Source organism: Pelodiscus sinensis, chromosome 3 (assembly GCF_052426305.1).
Source record: "Pelodiscus sinensis isolate ZL-2025 chromosome 3, ASM5242630v1, whole genome shotgun sequence".
In the NCBI taxonomy this organism is placed as follows: domain Eukaryota; kingdom Metazoa; phylum Chordata; order Testudines; family Trionychidae; genus Pelodiscus; species Pelodiscus sinensis.
Window position 1 is genome coordinate 35,479,342 of NC_143054.1, and position 20,610 is coordinate 35,499,951.

At 45.0% G+C, this 20,610-nt stretch overlaps 1 protein-coding gene across 2 annotated transcripts in view; it reads left to right on the top strand.

Moving 5' to 3' along the window:
- The window catches only part of PXDN (peroxidasin), a 122,804-nt gene that overhangs the window by 21,227 nt on the left and 80,967 nt on the right, over positions 1-20,610 (top strand). For both annotated transcript variants that reach the window (XM_006131038.5, XM_006131039.5), the window contains exons 2-3: positions 9,469-9,540; positions 12,070-12,141. In XM_006131038.5, the coding sequence (XP_006131100.1) occupies positions 9,469-9,540; positions 12,070-12,141 (144 nt within the window). The remainder of the gene's footprint in view (positions 1-9,468; positions 9,541-12,069; positions 12,142-20,610) is intronic.

Below are 20,610 nucleotides of genomic sequence, written 5' to 3' on the forward strand. Positions count from 1 at the left end.
CCATTCCAATGCTTCACCACCCTCCTAGTGAAATAGTTTTTCCTAATATCCAACCTGGACCTTTCCCACCACAACTTGAGACCATTGCTCCTTGTTCTGCCATCTGTCACTACTGAGAACAGCCTCTCTCCATCCTCTATGGAACCTCCCTTCAGGAAGTTGAAGGCTGCTATCAAATCCCCCCTCACTCTTCGCTTCTGCAGGCTAAACAGACCCAAGTCCCTCAGCCTCTCCTCATAAGTCATATGCTCCAGCCCCCTAATCATTTTGGTTGCCCTCCGCTGGACCCCATTTGTCATGCTGTCATTTGCATGTCCCTGCCCATGCTTTTTGCACAAGAGGTTTTTGCACAAAACAAGCAGTGTAGATGGGTCCATTTTGCGCAACCCCCCCTTTTTGCGCAAGATCCTGCATACTTCCTTTTCTGAGGCATAAGGGATCTTGCACAAAAGGTTTTTGTTTATTTTTTGCACAAAACAGACCCGTCTATACTGCTTGTTTTTGTGCAAATATCATCGGCAGGTATATGCAAATGACAGCATGACAAATTCTCATGAGCGCTTCATTAGCATACTCTGTGACAACAAATACCTGCAGTGTAGATCAGGCCAGAGAGAATACAGCCGGTCACCGAGTTACGAACGCGTCGACTTACGACCGTTTGTACTTACGACTAACCTCCCATTAAGCCCATTACATGCTGTCCCCGAGTTATGAACGCACAATCTGCGCTTCCGAACAGTGCGGCCACATTTAAAAGCATGTATTCCGACTACGAACAAATTGAGTTACGACCAGGTGTTCGGAACGTAACCCGTTCATAAGTCGGGGACTATCTGTAATGTCTTCCTAGCTGAAATTGTGGTAGAGGGCGAACTCTAACAACCTTTGATATTTCAGAAATATCAAATTATGTCAAGTGCTCAGGGCAGTCGACAGTTGTCAAGCTTCCTTGCTGGTAATGCTTTACCTTTCAATGGCATCCAATAAATGGATAAAATAACAATAAACTAACTTCTATTTCATTATGAGTGAAAACAATTGACATGTGTTTTGATCATTTCACTTGCAAAGCTGGTTGGAAGCTAATAAGATGATTGCATCAGTTTTCATTTGATTCGTATTTGGAATATTATTGTCTCAAAAATATAATAATATTTAAATCTTGCAGACAATAAGAATTAAGTCTCTCCACATTCAACAGGAAAAGCATACTGTGAGTGGATTTTTACAGTCTACAAATGGAAAAGGTACTGATAAAAGGAGTGATGAGAAACCAGTATGTTTTTGTGCAAATTGCAGACTGTTTGAAGAGGAAAATATATAAATGAGCAAGGCTGAACTGTTGGTGATTTTTGTAAGCTAATTTGTGAAAAAAGATCACTGCCTACATATGAGTTTGCATCTTATGGTTATGGTTTCAATTGTGCAAGAGAATTTTAAAGGTTTTACTTTCACTTTTGTTATGAATTAATAATTATTAAAATTGGGAAAAAAATAAAATCCATTTTGCTGTTAAAAATCCTCTCTTTAAGTACCGATCCAATATTGATAGTTGTTTAATAGTTAGTGTTTTTGGGAATTATGGGAATTTAGGCTGATTGTGTTTTGATATAATCAAATATAAAAATGCTTAATTGGTTAATAGAGATCACTTAATGATTTTAATAATTAGCCAGTGCAGAACAAATCACCAAAAAACTGTATTGCAAGAATGAACAGCCATTGTAGGTTTGTTTTGGAAGAATCTCTGAAAATAAAATTTCAGCTTTAACATTTTAAAATGATTTTTTTTTAAATTCCATTTTTGGTCTCCTATTTTAGATGGTGACAAGCATTTTCATGAAAGAATGTTATAAGTAGCTAATATTGTTGAGAATTTAAAAAGAAGGACAAACATAATTTGTTTTGTTCAATATATGACACTTTTTTTTACAGAGTATAGTTAAAACATCATTAATGTGCCATTGACATCTTCCAGTTACTGCATTTACTTGATTATATAGCCTCTTTTGTACAGTTATCATGCTCTGTTCTGTTTGAATGTTTTTGCTGGGCTGATGGCTGTTTTTCATTTCCTGCTGCAATGACCTTGAATAAAAAAAGAATAAGAATAAAGTAGACATAAGCAATGTAGTCTTGCTGGCATTTGCAGATCTTTTGTTCTGCACTGAGAAACATAGTGGCTTGGCACTTATGCTAGCTGATTTTCTGTTACTGGTAATTGGTCTTCAACTGTTAAAAAATTATTTACTGTTTCCTTAAAAAAAATGATGTCCCCATGGAAAAATAATTTGTTAGAATTTCCAGATAAATGCTTATTGTCTGAAGTACTCCAAAATATTTGGAATGAATTACCAAAATATTTAATGAAGAAAAAATGTTTAATCACTGATCTTTAGCTGTAGAATTTTTGTAATATAGGTCATTAACTCGCATCCTTTTTTTTAAAGAAAAAAAGTTTTCTACAAATTCACTGTTTTTCTTGACAAAGGAATATAAACAGTTATCTTCAACTGCATCAGATGTAGTTGGTCCAGGACTGCTGACAATATTGTTGGGCCCTTGGACAAGGTGGGGTGGCCCTAGCTCTGGACCTCGAGAAGGGGTGGAGCTAGAGAAGAAGGGGGCAGGGTAGGGGGTTGTGGGCTACCCAGGCAGCCATTCAGCCCTGCCCTGCCTGTAGTGCCCAGGGCTCTGGCAGTGACTTGAAGGACCTAGACCTCTGGCTGCTGTAGCCACCACAGTAGGGGCGTAAGATTATCAGAACCAAGACACTGTCCCAGAATAGGGTCATTTTTCTAGACTTTGCAGTGTGGTGATTGAACTGTTGCAGCATTTTGATTTGATGCAGAGGGAGCACACAGCTCTCACGTCAATGTTGTCTGCAGTTAGCATGCACCTCACTTCATGTACCCTTGCTTTACGTGCATGTGACTTTAGCAATACTGGTAGGAAAAAACGACACAGATAGAAAATAGTGGAATCTGGCAACGCTGTGCGTGGGCAATAGTAAACAAAATGTCTTGTGGGTCACACATAGAATCACTGCAGGCTGTCCAATGGACTGCAGGCTGTCCAAAACTGTTTTAGACAGTACACTGAAAGAATTGGTGCAATTATTGCTTCAGAACAACTTCTAGAAGTGCTTGTAAAGTTTGTATTTGTCAGATATTCTTCTATCTTTAATAAACTTTACTGATTGTATTTCATTATAAAGCAAATGAGCTATTTGTTTTCAGTATGGCTGGAAGAACTGTTCTGCTGTAGGGAGCTAAGAAGCAATCATAGGGAGCCTACGGCATTATGATGACGTGGAATTGTGGATCTTTCATGACACAAAATATAGGATTTCTATTTAAGTGAAATCCTTTATTGGAAAACTCACAACTTCCTCTGTCTTTTCAATATGCTGTGAAACAGAGTAGCTAATTACATTATTATAACATTTGCTTTGTCAGCTGAAAGGAGAAAAGAATTTTGTGTTGACCCTCCAGGAGCAGGACAAAAGCACAAACAAAAGAGAGATTACACATTATGTCTAAAACTTGGCATATGCATAAAGATAAGTTCACCCTTAGGCAGTTTTTAATGCAAGAACAAAGAGGATGTTCAATATAAACATTAGCTCCCTGATTTACTCAGTTCCAAGATTCTGAAGATACCATTATATGGAAAGGATGTTAGTGCATTCCATCTGTTATTACCAGAAACTGTGTTTCCCCATGTTCTGTGTTAAAAAGTCTTTACTAACTTTTGAACCTTACATATGACTCCATTGGTTCTAATATTTCTGGTTTTGTTTTCATTCTTCTACCCTGGTTGGTATTAAGTTATCTCAAGGATGTTTAAAGCTGTTGTTTCTATCACTTAACTGGGAAGCTGAGTCTTTTGATTTCAAGAGTTTGAGTAATTTTCAGCTTCCCTTCCTTTTTTCTATGTTTTGTTTGAAATAATTTATTTGAAGAACATCTGCATGAAGTTTAAAGTGTGCTAGTCATTGACTGATAGAACACTATGCTATAATAACTTTCCTGTTACTGTATTTTATCTTTGCATAGGATGCATAAGAACATACAGAACTTGTTTGATGATAAATATTCTCTTTATTACCATAAAGGTGTTTGCTGATGTTCTTGCAAAGAATATTCCCATCTATAAAACATGTAACAAAGATATTCATTATCTGTCAATAAATAAGCATGGCATAAGGCAACCTTTATTCATATATTAGAGTATCTGATTTTTTGATACTGGATTTTTTGTTGTTTTTGTTGATTTGAGACAGGGGAACCATTATCAGATAATTTTCCTTGCTCGTTTGTAAATAGTTTCTCTCCCACCATTCATCCCACCATTCAGGAGGCAAGTAGGGATAAATAGACCAAAGAACTGGTACAGTGAAGCCATGAAGCTAGAGCACTATATGATATGAGGAAGACATAGTACTACTGTATCATATAAGGGATTGTGACTCTGTTTAGTGGAGAAAAGGAAACTTGGATCCACAACTGTAGATCAGCCAGCTAAACACAAACATGTCTAGTGTGAGGAGGATCCAGTTTATCATCCACAGTCCAGGTTTCTTAGCACTCCTCTATGAAGGCGATTTACTTGGGACAGTTTATGGGGTAAGGATTTGGTCAGTGGAATATATAGAGATGGATATGCAGCGAGAAGTAAAATACACTTAATACAAATCCTGTGTCTTGGTTCTCAATCAGGGCTACACTAAATTGGTATTCAGCTTCCTCTTATCATAACTTAAAGCAAGGTCAGGGTTTGGTTTTGCCAGGACAATGGGATATGTGTGGAATGCAATTGTTTTGTATCAAACGGACAGGGAGGGGTGTGATAGCAGGGACAGTTATATCCATGAATGACCACAGGAGGGCAGCAAGCACGCCAGCTTTGGGGAGCAGCTGCTGGCCAGCAGCATGGCCCTCATCACCTCAACCAGCCTTCAGAGGCAGCTGCCACATTACCCCTGCTATCTCACGTGACCCCCCCCCCCCCCCGGTCACAATGCCATGTGGCTCCCATTGCCCTGGGCTGCCCCATAGGGAAAAGCTGATGGGCAGCTTGCGCAGTCCCCCTTGACCTGAGCCAGCCCCACACAGCTCCTCTTGACCATGGCTGGCCTCGCACAGCCCCCTGCCCTGGGGAGAAGCCAGTGGGCAGTCTGCCTGCATGGCTCCTGCGAGACCTGGGCAATATGAGGTAAGACTTCTAGTAGATCATAATAGTGGCAAAAAGTGGGGGGAAGGTCTGGTACTGTAAGTGACCCCAGTGTAGGATGTTGCTGCAAGTGTAGTCCTCCAGACATAATACTTAGGTGTCTGAAAGGGTGCTGCATGCTTGGAGAAACACACACAATAAGTGCTCCAAGGTGGGTTACCAAGAATATTCACACTCAATGGATTTCTTTACAAGCAACACCAGAAACAGAATTTTCCAGGAGTATAGTCATAATTACTTTTTATAGTTATCAACTAAAAAGGTAAAACCAACAGATGCTACACTTTCATTGACAATTTCTTTTCCCTTTTTCCCTTTCTTTTTCCTTCTCTTCCCCTTCTCCATCCCCTCTCTGTGTTATTTATTTGAAAACTGGACCCCCTAAACTCCATTCATCTGGAGAAGTGGGTTGTGCCCATGAAAGCTCATGATACCATCTACATTATTTGTTAGTCTCTAAGGTGATGCAAGACTATTAATTCTTTTTTAAGTTTTTCCAGTTGCTACAGTCTGTACAGACAGTCTAGTACAGGAGCGCTAAGCAGAGGCTTCTCAGGCCTAGTGCCAGGGCTACTTTCTCCAGAAAGTAATCCTAAATTACCCCCTGGTAACCTTACAATGGTCTACCCTAGTCAAGGTTCTTTTTTTTTCTTCTTATATCTACATGCAGCTTCTAAATAACATCCTGTTGTAGCTACCATTGGCTTCCTTGCCAACAACAGGCTGTTTCTCACCTTAACTCTCAGACTGCTGCTTCTGCCCTGCTGCTTATAAGAAGCTTCCAGCTGCTCCTCAACCGAGTTCCCTCTGACCGCATGATCTTATTTCCTCTCCCTGTCTTTTGGGGGTAATGGAATCCTTTGGTGGCTAGATGTTGAACTAGAAGTTCACACTGTGTTGAAAAAAATGTTAATCTTCTCATTTTAAAATTAGAAATGTCAATGGTTAACCAGTGGCCCATGTAGGCTGGAGCAGCCCCCTGCCTGACATGGTGGGGCACACCAAGCTCGCAGCTGGTCCAGCTATGAAGAAAAGTTACAAGGGAAATCATCCCAGGAGAAACTGTGGATGAAGCCTATCCCTAATCTCTGAGCTGACACCACAGGTCTCAGTTCAGATGATGGTGATGTGCTTCGAACAAGGCCACATGTTGCCTAGACAGTGGGCACTTTCCAGCAGGGGCAAAGACGTCCCAGGGGAGCAACACTACACCCACAGTCTGGGAACAAGCAGGCATGGGAAAGTGCTGACCAATTCAGGAGTCTGTGGCCGGGAGGGGACATGGTGGCTCGGCTTCCTTCTGTGTCCTGCACATGCTGGGACTGGCACAAGTGGTGTCCCGCAGGGATAGATCTTCTATGCCTGCCCACTGGAGTGGGGGAGTGTTGGGGAAGGTGTATGTGAGTAGCAGATACAGCTTGCTGGAGAGAGTGCTACTGGATTCCCCTCCTTTTTTACTCCCCAGCAGATTCCCATGCATGAGATTGGTCCCCTCATCACCATTCTTGACAGGGAGTGAATGCTGTCAGAGTGCAGGCATGACCCTGTGCTTTGTGTGGCACAGCTGTGTGTTCCATGACCCCAGACTCCCTAGTGGTTGCTTGTCGTAGGAAGGTGTCCCATCACGGAGGCCGAAGTAAGGCACCCCTCTCCAGGAACCTTGTGAGAAGGACCATGGGTTTCCAGTGTTAGTGTCATGGAGCTGAGTGCTCTGGACTGATGCTCCATATGCACCCATGTGCACAAGCTGTTGTGTGGCCCCCAGGCCGAGTATGCTGAGAGAGGAGTGCACAGCCTCTCACATCCTGCCTCCTCATTTATATAGGGAAAGTTATAGAACTTACCTGAAGTGCCTTCCTCTCATTCCTCCGAAGCCTGGGAGACATCCTGGGAGTGAGGGACTGGTTCCAGAGTGAGGAGCATGTCCTTGCTGGTGGGCATAGTCTCCTGACTGGCCTTCTTCTCTACCTCATTGTCCTTGTTGGCGTCATCCACCACCCCACCTTCCTGGAGACTGATGCCAAGAGTGTACTGGCTGGACTCCACAACGATGGTGGGAGGGAGGGAAAATAACTGGCTCTCCTTGCAGGATGGCATCCAGCTGGTCGAAGTAGCAGCAGCTGCATGATGCCACCCTGGAGCATCTGCTCTGCTCTCTGGTCTTGAGGTAGACCTGCTGGAGATCCTTAATCTTCATCCGGACCTGATACAGGGTCTGGTTGTGGCCTTTGTCAGCCAAGCTGGTGGCAATCTAGCCATAGACCTCTGCTTTTCTCTTCCTGGTGCAGAGATCCTGGAGATTGGTCTCTTTCCCACAGACTTCAATGAGGTCCAGGATCTCTCACCAGTGCAGGACGGAGCTCTCCTGCATCCCTGGCCAGTGGCAGCTGAGGGAGCAGCAGGAGTGCCAACAGCTGTTGGATGCTGTGAGGGAACATTGGGGTCTGTCATGGTTCTCTCACTGGCTGCTGTCCCACATGTGGTTCTCACTGTTTTCCAAAGTGTGAGAAGCCCTTCTCCTGCTGCCTGGAGTTTTAATCTTGGCAGGAGAAGGGGAGCAGTGTGTGGCTAGAGTCATAAGAACTACAGCTGTGAGGGGCCTGGAGGGGCCAATTATTTTGGATTAGCAGCAGTGGAGTGTCCATGCTAACGCTATTTCTAAATTATTTCAAAATTAGTGTTATTCCCCAAGGAAAGCAGAAGTACAGATTTCAAAATAACCCGCCCATTATTTCGGAATAATGAGCTTGATAGTGTGAACACTCTGCTTATTAATTTGACGTAAGGGAGTTATTTTGAAATAACTTCCTAGTTTAGACCAGAGCTGAGAGGGATTGTAGTCATAGAATGAATCTGGGTTGTGAAGCAAATGAAGTTATGTGTAAGATTCCCTCAGTAGTTGGTTGCAAAATCCACTTCAGGAAGAGTAGTGGTCTTGTGGATAAGCCAACTGAATGCCATGCTGAAGCACTGGGTTCTTTTTCCTCCATATTTCTGTGTGCTGCTGAGCAGTCTACTTTAAGTAAAGCTTTGGTCACAGATTGTGTTATAGTTTTCTGGGTGCGAAACTTCATACACCTGGGGTCAAATTTGCAGAACTAACATTCTGTTACTCATACTGTTGTGATTTGAATAAAAAATGTATTAAACCAGAGAAAATGGAATTAAAACAAAAAAGCTTATTTAACAGTTAGGTTTACATTTTTCATAAGCTAGATTAGATAAGTCATTTTCATCTTTATTTATGGAAAAAAAAGATGTGAATAGCTTATCTTTCTTGGAACCAATTCCCTTGCTGGCCAGACTGACAGCCTCTGTGGCTGTCCTTATACCAATTCTTTTTGTCTTTTCGACTGTCTAGACTGCAGGCTTCTTTCTGAAGAAGCTTTTCGGGACGAGATCTTCCGAAAAAGCTTCTTCTGAAAGAGAGTGTCCCTACTACCAAAGCGCATGGAAAAAGCGATCTGCTTTTTTGAAAGTTAGTGTCCAGACTGAATGGACGCTATCTCTCATGTAAGTTGTGATTACTATGGGTGGAATGTCCACCAGGGCACGTGTGCTTTTTCCTCTTTTCTCTTCTTGCGAAAGAACTCCCACTTCCCTGTCCACACACGCCTTTTTCCAAAAGAGCTCTTTCAGAAAAAGGCTTCTTCCTTGTAGAAAGAAGTTTACCAATGTTGGAAAACCCCTCTGTTCTTTTGATTTTTCTTTTGAAAGAACACAATTGCAGTGTGGACATAATTGAAGTTTTTTTCAGAAAAATGGCCTTCTTATATTCCCTCCCCCATTCTTTGCTCAATTTTCCGAAACATTTTCTGAAGACAAAAGAAAAGATATGTCTACACTTCAAGCTGGAATGTTAACATTCCAGCTCAAGGAGACTTACCTATACTAGTTTGATCATAAGTGAAACTGCAAGTTATATCTTCCAGCTCAAAGTATAGTCATATTGCAAAAAGACAATAGTTTGGTAAACAGTTTGATTTTCCACTCACTAGGATATGAGCTCCTGAGGAAGCAAAGGTCCTTAATGATTAATGGCTGCCATTCAAAGGATTAACAACCTAGCTCAGATATTGGCCTTCACAGACCACATTATCGGATTATACTAATTTTTGTTCAGCCCTCATTTTAAATGAGGTGTACCCCTGTTTGCTCATGCGCTATGCCAAAATGGTGACCAATAATAATGTTCTTCATGTTGATGTGTTTTTCTTTTTTACCCCACAGAGATCTACGGTTTAATAGAATTAAAGAAATCCAGCCTGGAGCATTTAGACGACTTAAAAACCTGAACACATTGTAAGTTATTACCCTTGCTCTCAAAAACACTTTGTCCCCTCTCCCCCTTCAGTCATATGATTTAATTTAGATTATTTGCCAAATTCAGCTAATCTTCTTTAGGCTTGAGGTGAATCATTTCTATTTGGCTGCAATTGAACGAATATACATGTGTTTTTTGTTTTATTTTCAAATACATTTAGCACTTTGTTACAAGAGGCCTCAGAAAACACATTGACGGCCCTAATCTTTTATTAAATTTTATTACGTTTATTGTGAAAGATATTAAAAATATGTAACTACATATTAACGTATTTTCAGTTATGTTGTGTTTTTTAAATTCTTAAGGATGTGCAACATCAGATAAATAAGCCAGTTATAGCCAAATTGTTCAGATGTTTTCCCACCACTGCATATTTAAAAATGTGTGGAATACTAGGGATGTAATAGCATAACTGTTTAAATGGTTAAGCAATAAGCCTGGGCTTATCAGTTACCGTTAATAGTTACACGCAGGCTCCTGCCCCCGGCTTCAGGGGGTCCGGCTGCCACCTGTGCTGCTGGCTCTGCATCACAGCCCATAGTGCGGGGTGGCAGTCCACTCCCTGGGAGTGGGGCTGCGGGCCAGGAGCTGGAGTGGGGCAGGGAGCTGTCTGCCAATTTTACAGTACAAAGCTTTCTTTCCCTTGTCCCCTCTCACCTCAGCAGTATGAACCCTGGGTTCTTTATCTCGGCATCTATCTGATGCTCCCACTCTATAGCAATTATGCTGGCTCTTGATAGCTTCACCTGGTATCTCTGCTCAGCCTCCTGATTGCTTTTCTCTCCTGGATTTGACACCTTTAGACGTAGCAACCACCAACAGTGTTTAAGGTTTCCCTTTCAGTAGAAATGGGAAGTTTGGGGACCTCCCTGATTGTGATGCTTTTTCTTCTGAAAGTAAAACCAAACACTCAGTCACCGAGTTTTGGTTAATTATTGGTTCTTTTATCTTCTTGTATCTAGCTTCTTCTATTTCCATTCTCCATTCTAGGCAATCTGGGAGCAGAGACTTGAGCCAATTATGCTGTAGGCAAGGCAGAGACAACGACAGCCTCCAAAGGCCCCTGGGCAAGGTGGGGGGGCCCTCTGAAGCGGCAGGGCCTTGAGTGGAAAAGGTGGGGCTGGGAGCATCTGGCCCTTTGTGCCACCCAGAGTGTGCCATGCCAGCCCCACCTCCAGCTCTTAGAGCTACCTGGAGTATGCAATGTAGCTCTCCGGCAGTAATTTAAAGGGCCCAAGGCTCTGGCCACTGATGCTGCCACTGTAGCAGTGGCAGTGGCTGGGAGCCCCGGGCCCCTCTGACTTGTTGGGCCCCAGGGTAGTTGTCCCCATTGTCCCTCCCTGTCGCAGGTCTTGAGGAAAGAGGTGAGTCCTCTAAAGGTTTGGAGTACTGTGTCAGGAATAACAAACACCAGTGGCAATGACACAAATAATAACATACATGCAATCCATTTAGTTTAATGTCTTCATGCATTGCCCCTGAAACATGAAATTTGAAACAGGTGTGTTGAATACATTTGCTGTTTCTGTTCACCTGAAACCTCAGAAGGAGTTATGGGGATTTTCATTTTTAAATGAATGGTGCTTACTTGACTGTCAACTTTCTCATGCACAAGCGGCAGGTGAATTTATTTGCTGACATTCATGGTATTGTTAGGAAATGAACACTACAGTTTTCTTTAGCAATTCATTTGTAGCCTGATAAGAAGTCTTTTGATGGTAGTGGTTTTTAGATCATTATTATTATTTTTATTGAAAGTGTACCTAGGACTGCCTGTCATGCATCAGACCCACAATGTGCAAGGCACTACAACAAACACCTAAGAAAAGCCTGGTCCCTTCTGCAAGGAGTATATAGCCTAAATAAGGAGGAATCTCTCAAACCTGAAGTTTTCTCTTCAGAGGCCAACATTCTGTTTGCACTGGGGATGAGGGAAAAGTTGTGTTGAGTATGCTATTCCACCATGTTATGAGCTGTCATAGAGGAAAGGACTGAGGAGTACCAAGGGACGGTTTGTTAGTTGTAACTATGGCTGGGATACCTCAATATAGGCATCTCAAAGGAACAGCATCTACTCTCCAGGCCATAGTCTAGAGTGGCATTCGGTGAAGAGATTTTTCCCTGTTCTTACCCTTTTTGGTACTTTCATGTAGCCAAACTATATACGTGTTAGGTGTTTTTTCTTAAATTGCTATCTTGGTTCTTTAAGGACTTGATCCTGTAAGATTCTGAACATGTTCACCTGAATCTAGCAGAGCATTTAAATACGTGATTTTGTAAGGACATATTAAGTACATTTGGATTTAAAATAGAAGGCACAAACTCATTACTGTACTTCTGGTAACAATTCCTGATGTGTCGTTAGTTTATTTTTGTTTAATCTAGTTTTTGATGCTTGGCTTGTATAAACTTTCAGTCATATAGCCTGACATTCTGATTTCTTTCAATTGGAAATTGTTTTAACAATTTGTGAATTAAGAAATATAATGTTTTCATTTCTTTTTTAGGCTTTTAAACAACAATCAAATTAAAAGAATACCTAGTGGGGCTTTTGAAGACCTGGAAAATCTAAAATATCTGTAAGTTAATGTCACTATTTTTATATCAAAAGTGAAAAATTAAACATGGAAATGAGGAAAAACCTAATCTAAATGTATTCACATTCTCAGGTATCACACTATTTTGAAAATCTTAAATGTGATTTCTAGCTATTGTGATTGGAGATCTGGGCACTATATATATCAACAAATATTTATCAATATACATAGTGGGTTTGGCATTTGCTAAAATAATATTGAGCCTTTCACAGCTATATTGATGGTTTGAATCCAGGCACAGTTGATAGCAACTTCAAACACTTGCTAGTTACAGTAGAAATCTATGTAGGGATTTGCAAAGTATCTGTTAAGTATGGGATTTTTAAAGGAGTTTGGAGTCCAAATCCCATAGAATGCTTTGAAAATACTAGTCTACACCTGTACTATTTCCTCATCTTCACATATACTTCTTCCAGATTTGTCCAAAGTTTCAAACAATATTTTCTTTCTATTGGTTTTGTTTTGTTTTTATATTGTATTTTATACCAAATAAACCATATCACAGGGTCATTAAAAATGTTATATATGGAAACGCTTTCATTGCTGCTGCTCCAAGCTTTATAGCAATTTTAATCGTTGTGCCATGTGTTCGGGTCTCCCTGGCAGGGGAGTGGCCTAGTGGTTAGGCCCTAGGATTAACTGGTGGGAAATGGGTGCAAACCACTGCCGTGGGAGCCCCAGGGAACTCTGGCCCACTATGTTACTCCAGGCCTTAAGTTTGGGGCATGGCCCCAAGTGTCCAGATTTTTTCTCTCAGTGGGGGTTTCTAGCAGGTTTCCCCCTCTCCTTTGTCCTGTGCTGGGTGGGGTTAGAGGCCGGTTGTCTCCTTGCTGGTCAGCAGCTAACTGAGCCAAGCTCTCTTCCTTTATCTTCCCTCTAAGCCTGGGACTGGCTGCAGGTAAAGTGGGGCGGGGCTAGCTAGGCAAAAAGGCTTTGTTTAGCCCCTGCTTTGCCAGGCCCTCCTCTCACTCCCTCACATGCCATATGAGTAAAATATTTTTTAGTTATTTAGGTTTTGGAAGCACTATTTTCTCCTAATTTGAGGAAAATAGCAAAATATAGTCAATAAAATACTGGCCCATTCGTGTAATCAGAACCTCCAACTAAAATTGGCGTGGATTTCTCCCATGAATACGCCCTTTGGTGTTGGTCCTTCCAATACTGATTTTTATAGTATGGGAAAACTTAACTTCTGCAGCCTTTGAAATACTGAATACTATCTATCTATCTATCCAGATACACTGTATAGAAATAATGAACTTCACTCTTAAGTGCTTTCACTTGCACCCTTTTAAACTACTTTATGAATTAAAATATACTTATGAAATAATTCAAATTTGTATAATTATAATATATACATTCAAATTTCGTGGTGTATATAGGACTCAGCTATGAAATAACTCTACTGGGGGTTGGCAACCTACGGCATGTGCTGATTATCTGTGGCACGCGGGGCAGGAGTTCTGCTACTCCCCTCCCCATGCAGCAGGGAGCCCATGCTGCAGCTCGAGCCTCAACTGTGCAGCTGCAAGTTGGAGCACCAACTCCAGGTTCCCGCTGGGACAGAAGACACACACATGTGTGCCCTGTGGCTGTCCCTGCCTGGCCTGGGTGTGCAGCTCCTGTAAGTTAAGGGGTTAACACGCCCTGCCCTTCTGCTCTGGCAGGGGGCAGGGCTGGGCCTGCTTTGCAGATTGGAGCTGGGTGGCTGGTCACACGTGGGCGCCAGGCCCAGGCTGTGCCGCACTGTTCCCTGCGAAGTGTGTGCGGTCGGAGAGGTCCCCTTCCCAGCTCCCTGCTGTGCCCGGAGCCAGAGCCTGCAGGTGAGGGGTAAGCCCTCGGCAAAGGGCTGATCTAAGCAGGGAAGTCATTGTCATGTCCCTCCCCTCCCCACTGCCCTTCCTCGCCCCAGCGGTGCTTCCGTGGGCTGAGTGTCCCAGTGCTGCTGCCCAGCTGGTGAGTATGCTGAGGAGATCTGGGATGCGAGGTAGGAGGCAGGGTGAAGGTGGATGCAGGGAGAGTATGGGACAGGGCAGGGGCTTCACTCTGGGGGAGGGATGGGGTAATGTGAGGGGATCAGGCTGTGGGGGGGGTATCCTGGGATTGAGGAGAGTGAGGCTGGAACAGAGGGAAGATGTATGTATTTATTTATTTAAATATTTTTACCCCGCCTTTCTATTTAAAATATTCAAGAACAAATAAAAAACATACAAATATATATAAAAATTTAAAATATGAGAATTTAAAATGAGACCTCAGAGGGACATAACCAGCTAAAAATATAGAGAGAGGAGAAACACACACATACAGACTCAAACATTAATAAAGCATGAGTAAAAAGGGTGGCTTTAACCTGATGCCGAAACAATGCTAGCGTTGGTGCCATGCGAATATTCCGAGGAAGAGAATTCCACAGCCTGGGAGCAAAAGCTGAGAATGCCCTGTTACGCGTAGAAGTTAATCTTATCTCCACAAGTGGGGGAACACGAAGCAAAGCCTCCCAGCTGACCTCAGTCCCCGGGCAGGTTCATATGGGAAAAGATGGTCCTTCAGATACCTTGGACCCAGCTCATTTAAGGCTTTATAGGTCATAACTAAAACCTTAAATTGTGCCCGGAAACATACCGGAAGCCAGTGCAGCTGCTTAAGCACTGGCATAATGTGCTCCGTATAACTAGTGCTAGTTAAAACTCGAGCAGCCACATTCTGGACCAGTTGAAGTTTCTGAAGGCTCTTTAGAGGCAGCCCCATATACAGTGCATTACAGTAATCCAGTCGGGATATAACAAGAGCATGGATCACTGTGGCCATGTCATGTTTGTTCAGTAAGGGTCGCAGCTGGTGGATCAAACGAAGTTGCCCGAAAGCACTCCTGGCCATGAAGAAATCTGATTTTCAAATGTTAAAAAAGGGTCCAGGAGGACTCCCAAGCTGTGTACCTGTTCTTTCAGGGGGAGAGTAACCCCATCTAGAACAGGTTCATGGTACATTCACGAACAGATGGCCTCCTGATCCACAGGACATCAGTCTTATCTGGGTTCAACTTCAGCTTATTTGACTTCATCCAAACCATCACTGCCTCCTTAAACCAATTTAGATCTGTCACTGCCACACCTAATGTGGTTCTAATGTCACAGGGAAATAGAGTTGGATGTCATCTGCATAGTGATGGCACTGTCCTCCAAAACTCCTTATGACCTCTCCCAGCGGCTTCATGTAGATATTAAACAGCACAGGGGACAAGATGGAACCTTGCGGGACCCCATGGCAGAATCGCCATGGGGTCGAATAGCAATCCTCTAGCTCCGCCTTCTGAAAGCGTCCCGACAGGTAGGACCGGAACCATTGCAAAACAGTGCCTCCAATACCCAACTCTGCCAGGCGTCCCAGAAGGATATCATGGTCAATGGTATCAAAAGCCACTGAGAGGTTTAGGAGAATCAAAAGGGATGCACTCCTCTTGTCTATCTCCTGGCGTAAATCATCTACCAGGGCGACCAAGGCTGTTTCAGTTCCAAAACCAGGCCTAAAGCCAGACTGAAATGGATGTAAGTACAGTAAAACTCTGGTGTTCCGGCATCCAGTGGTCCGGTACATCTGATGGTCCGGCACCAACTGCAACCCGGAAGTGCTCCGGCAGCTGCTTCAAGTTGTTAGTCAATTACACTAACTGCGGCTGGATCTGCAGGCAACAGGCTTGCAATTTATCTTTGCTCTATCTATTGCCTCTGGGGGGCGGGAGGGGAAGGGGAGAGGGAGGAGAAGGGACCGAGGTTGGCGGCAGGGGCAGGAGCGCCAAACTCTCCGTCATGTTGCAGGGTGGTGGAGAGGGGGCAAGAGGTAGGCAGCTGCTTCAGGAATTTCTAGTCAATTACACTGCCCTGGGCTGGATCCACAGCCGACAGGCTCTCAGTCTACCTTTCCTCTCTACTGCCTGGGGTAGCGGGTCGGCGGGCAGGGGGGGGGAGAGTGCTGAACCCTCCCTCCTGTTGCAGGGAGGCAAAGCCTGCGAGCGGCAAAAGGGGAAAGGCGGCGAGAGGCAGGCAGCTGCATTCAGGAAGTTCTAGTCAGTTACACTTACTCCGGCTGGATCCACAGCCGACAGGCTCTCAGTCTCACAAGAGATCATCTCCCCTCCCTTGTGAGTTTCAGCAGCAGCCTGTCACCTGCGGATCTACCCGTTCCCACTGCCCTCCTCCCCCTTAGGCAGTATAGAGGAAAGGCAGATTGTGAGCCTGTTGCCGGGGCAGTGTAATTGATTAGAACTTCTTGAAACAGCTGCCTGCCTCTCCCTCCCTCTCTGGTTCTGCCGCTTGCAGGCTGTGCCTCCCTGCAGCAGGAGGGAGGGTTTGGCACACCTCCGCCCCCTTCCCCGCCGACCCCTACCTTCCTCTGCCCCCCCTCCTCCAGGCAGTAGAGAGGAAAGGTAGATCGAGAGCCTGTTGGCTGTGGATCTAGCCTGGGGCAGTGAAATTGACTAGAACTTCCCGAACATGGCTACCTGCCTCTTGCCCACTCTCCGGTTCTGCCCCTTGCAGGCTTTGCCTCCCTGCAAGAGGAGGGAGGGTTCAGCACACACCCGCCGACCCTACCCTCTCCTGGCCCCCCCCCCTCCAGGCAGTGGAGAGGAAAGGTAGACTGAGAGCCTGTCGGCTGTGGAGCAGCTGGAGTAAGCGTATCTGACTTGAACTTCCTGAATGCAGCTGCCTGCCTCTTGCCGCCTCTCCCCTTCCGCCGCTCGCAGGCTTTGCCTCCCTGTAACAGGAGGGAGGGTTCAGAACCCCCTCGCCCACCCGCCTATCCCGTACCCCCGCCCCAGGCAGTAGAGGGGAAAGGTAGATTGAGAGCCTGTTGATCCAGCAGAGGCAGTGTAATTGACTAGAACTTCTTGAAGTGGCTCCTGCCTCTCTCCTCCTCTCTGCTTCCGCAGCTCGCAGGCTTTGCCTTCTTCTAAAATGGCGGAGGGTTCGGCCCTTGCGGCGCTGTTCCCCTCCGACGAGACCCGCCCCTACCAGAGTACCTCCTGATAGGCCGGCATTTCTGATAATCCGGCACCACCTGGGTCCCAAAGGTGCCAGATTATCGGAAGTCTACTATAGTCTGTTTCTTCCAAGAAAGCTTGGAGTTGCAGCACCACCGCTCGCTCGAGTACCTTGCCCAAGAAGGGAATATTATCAATTGGGCGATAGTTATTTACGTCATGTGGGTCCAGCGAGGTCTTCTTGAGTAACGGTTTTATCACTGCCTCTTTCAAGGCATCAGGAACCATACCAAATCTAAAAGATGCATTAATAATCCCCTGGACCTAGCCAGTTATCCCTTCCTGGCTAGATTTAATAAGCCATGAAAGGCAGAGGTCAAGTGAGCACGTAGTCGATCGTGCTCCTCCAAGCGCATTGTCCATATCCTCAGTCTGCAATAGCTGAAACTGATCCAGAGAAAAAAGACTGGGTGGTGCACTCAACACATTCTGTGCCCCACTTACACAGCAACCAGAGTCTAAATCCAACCAGATGCGGGCGATCTTATTAGCAAAATGCTTTTCAAACAGATTGCAGTGGGGGGCCAAAGACTCCTCTATTTCGCCATGAGTGCCAGACTGCAACAGGCTTCGTACTACTCGAAACAATTCCGCTGGACGGCATTGTGCAGATGCGATACGGGTGGAGAAGTAGCTTTTCTTCTCTGTCAGCACCGCCACTGGGTAAGCTCGCAGTTCAGCTCTAACCCGCAGTCGATCAGACTCAGCTCTAGTTCTCCTCCAGCTGTGTTCTAGCCGTTGCACAGACTATTTTGCTGCCATCAGCTCCCTAGAAAACCAGGGAACAAACTTGGCTTGACTGGTCTGAAGAGGGCGCTTAGGAGCAATCATATCAAATGCCCGGGCTACCTGGGTGTTCCATGTATCTACAGGACCATTTGCCATAATGGCTGAACAATCCCTCAGGGACCTCAGAAAACCCTCCGGATCCATCAGCCTCCGAGGGCGGATCATCTTAATTGGTCCTTCGCCTCTGTGGAGGGGAAGGTCAGCAGATAGCCTAAACTTGACCAGGTAGCGATCAGTCCATGACAAAGGGAGTATAGCCACATCCCTTAGTCTAAACTTGACCAGGTAGCGATCAGTCCATGGCAAAGGGAGTATAGCCACATCCCTTAGTCTAAACTTGACCAGGTAGCGATCAGTCCATGACAAAGGGAGTATAGCCACATCCCTTAGTCTAAACTTGACCAGGTAGGGATCAGTCCATGACAAAGGGAGTATAGCCACATACCTTATCCCAAGAACTCTATCACCCTTAGTCCAAAAAACCAAATCGAATGTATGACCTGCAACATGTGTTAGGTCAGTTATTTCTTGGGATAATCCTAGGGTGGTCATGGTATCCATAAAATCTCGGACCGGACCAGACAGAACAACCTTGGCGTGGATATTAAAGTCCCCCAAGACCAAAAGCCTCGGCATCCTCAATGCCATGTCCGAGACCACGTCGGCCAGCTCGAGCAGAGCATCTGCCATAGAGCGAGGTGGGCAGTAAACAAGCAGCATACCCAGCCTATCCCAGCCACCCAATGTCAAGTACAGACACTCGAATTTGACACTTTATTGGACTACAGCCCTAGCCAGTGAGATAGAATCTCGATAGACAATTGCCACCCACCTCCCCGACCATTAAGCCGCGGCTGATGCTGTACTGAGAACCCAGCCAGGCACAATTGGGAAAGGATGACGCCTCCCTCCACTCTCAGCCAGGTCTCAGTGATACAAGCCAGGTCAGACCCTTCATTCAGAATTAAATTGTGGATGACAGCTGTCTTCTGGGATACTGACCTGGCATTCAGCAACAGCAGCTTCAGGGCTGATGGCCAGATATTAAAGTTCCCAAAATTTTTAAGGCTGGGAATAGGACTGGAAAAAGGAATAGCACATAACTGTCTAAGCCTCATTCCCCTTGGGTGGCCAGTCCGGATCTTACTTCCACATCTTCCCCTACCTGTCACAACTGCCACGACGCCATCTGAGCCCTCCTCCTTAGGCACCCCATCTGTGCCAAACCACATATTGGCGGTGGGGAATGGGGGGGCAGAACAAATACACACCTTCAGTTTGGGTAGCTAAAGGGAACTTCCTCTCACCAAAAACCCTCGCCTGCCCTCCCTGCTCTCACCAGGGACTGAATAGGCCACCACACAACCAAGTGTGCTGCTCTTACCAGCACACACAAACACACACTCAATTATAATCTACCATCACAGCACACACCCTTGCCCTTGGTCTGCCCCCGACGGGCTCCCCGAAAAGGGCAGTCCCCTTTGGCTCGCCTCTTCAGGGCGGCCCGCCACCGGCAGCCTCCTGACTTTAAGGCTGCCCCGGTAATGGCTGCAGGCAACACCTGCAGCTGAAAGGTCTGAGTCCTAACGGGCAGGCCTCTCACTCATGAGCTAGGTGGTACAGCTGTGCAGCAACAGCTCTGCCTTCTGAGGTCTGGGTGAGGGGGGATAGAAGTTTGCTTTGCAGAAGCTGTACTTCCCTTTACTCCCCACTCTGTTGCCTCCCTTCCCCCTCCATCACAGCATGAATCTCTTTGCACCTTAACATTCTGTGTGAATGAGAATTTCAGCCTGTTTGCACAATAATCAGCCAGCCACAAGTGTTTTGATGTGCAGCTGTTTGGCTGTATTCTCACCCTCTCACCTTTTCTGTGTCTCTCAACCCCTCCTGCCCCCAAACTCCCTCTTGTATCCCCACCCCACTACCCTCTCCTGCCACCAAACTCCCTTCTAGAACCTTCCCTCCTCATCCCCTCTTGCACCTCAACTCCCATCCAGATCCTGCATCCCTATCCCACTCGCTGGAAACCCTGTCCTGCACACTGAACCCCTCATTTTGGTCCCCACCTCAGAGTCTAAGAGGGTCCCCAAAATCAACTAACCCTAGAACCCCAGAAAAGTAAATCTTTCCTATGAGAAGCCCTGCACCTCAGTCCTCTAAGTCCCTTCCCCTTGCCGCATGAGTCTGGTGCCAGAAGAGTGAGGTGTCTCAGTTGGGTGCCATATCAGTGAGAGTTGGGGGGTTTTGGAGGAGTTTTTTTTTCTCCCTTGTGTGGTACCCAACTGATTTTTCTTTGAGTCAGTGGCCCCCAACTCAAAAAAGGTTCCCCACTTCTGCATAAAATAAAACATTGATATCTTTTGTGTTGGACATAAATTAATATTTTATTTTATTTAAAATGAAGTTTGATAAACTAACATGAGAAAGTTAAAACACTTAGTCTGTTTAATAAATTAAATTAAACCGTTCTTTCTAGCTGCAGCACTTGCAAAATGGCTTGGGTATAATTATGTAATTTAACAGTGAGTTTAGCAATGGGTGGTCCATGGAAAGGTTTGCATTGACCCAGGTGGTTTACAGGGTGTGCCATGGAAGGAGCCCCTCTCCCCTCCTGGGAG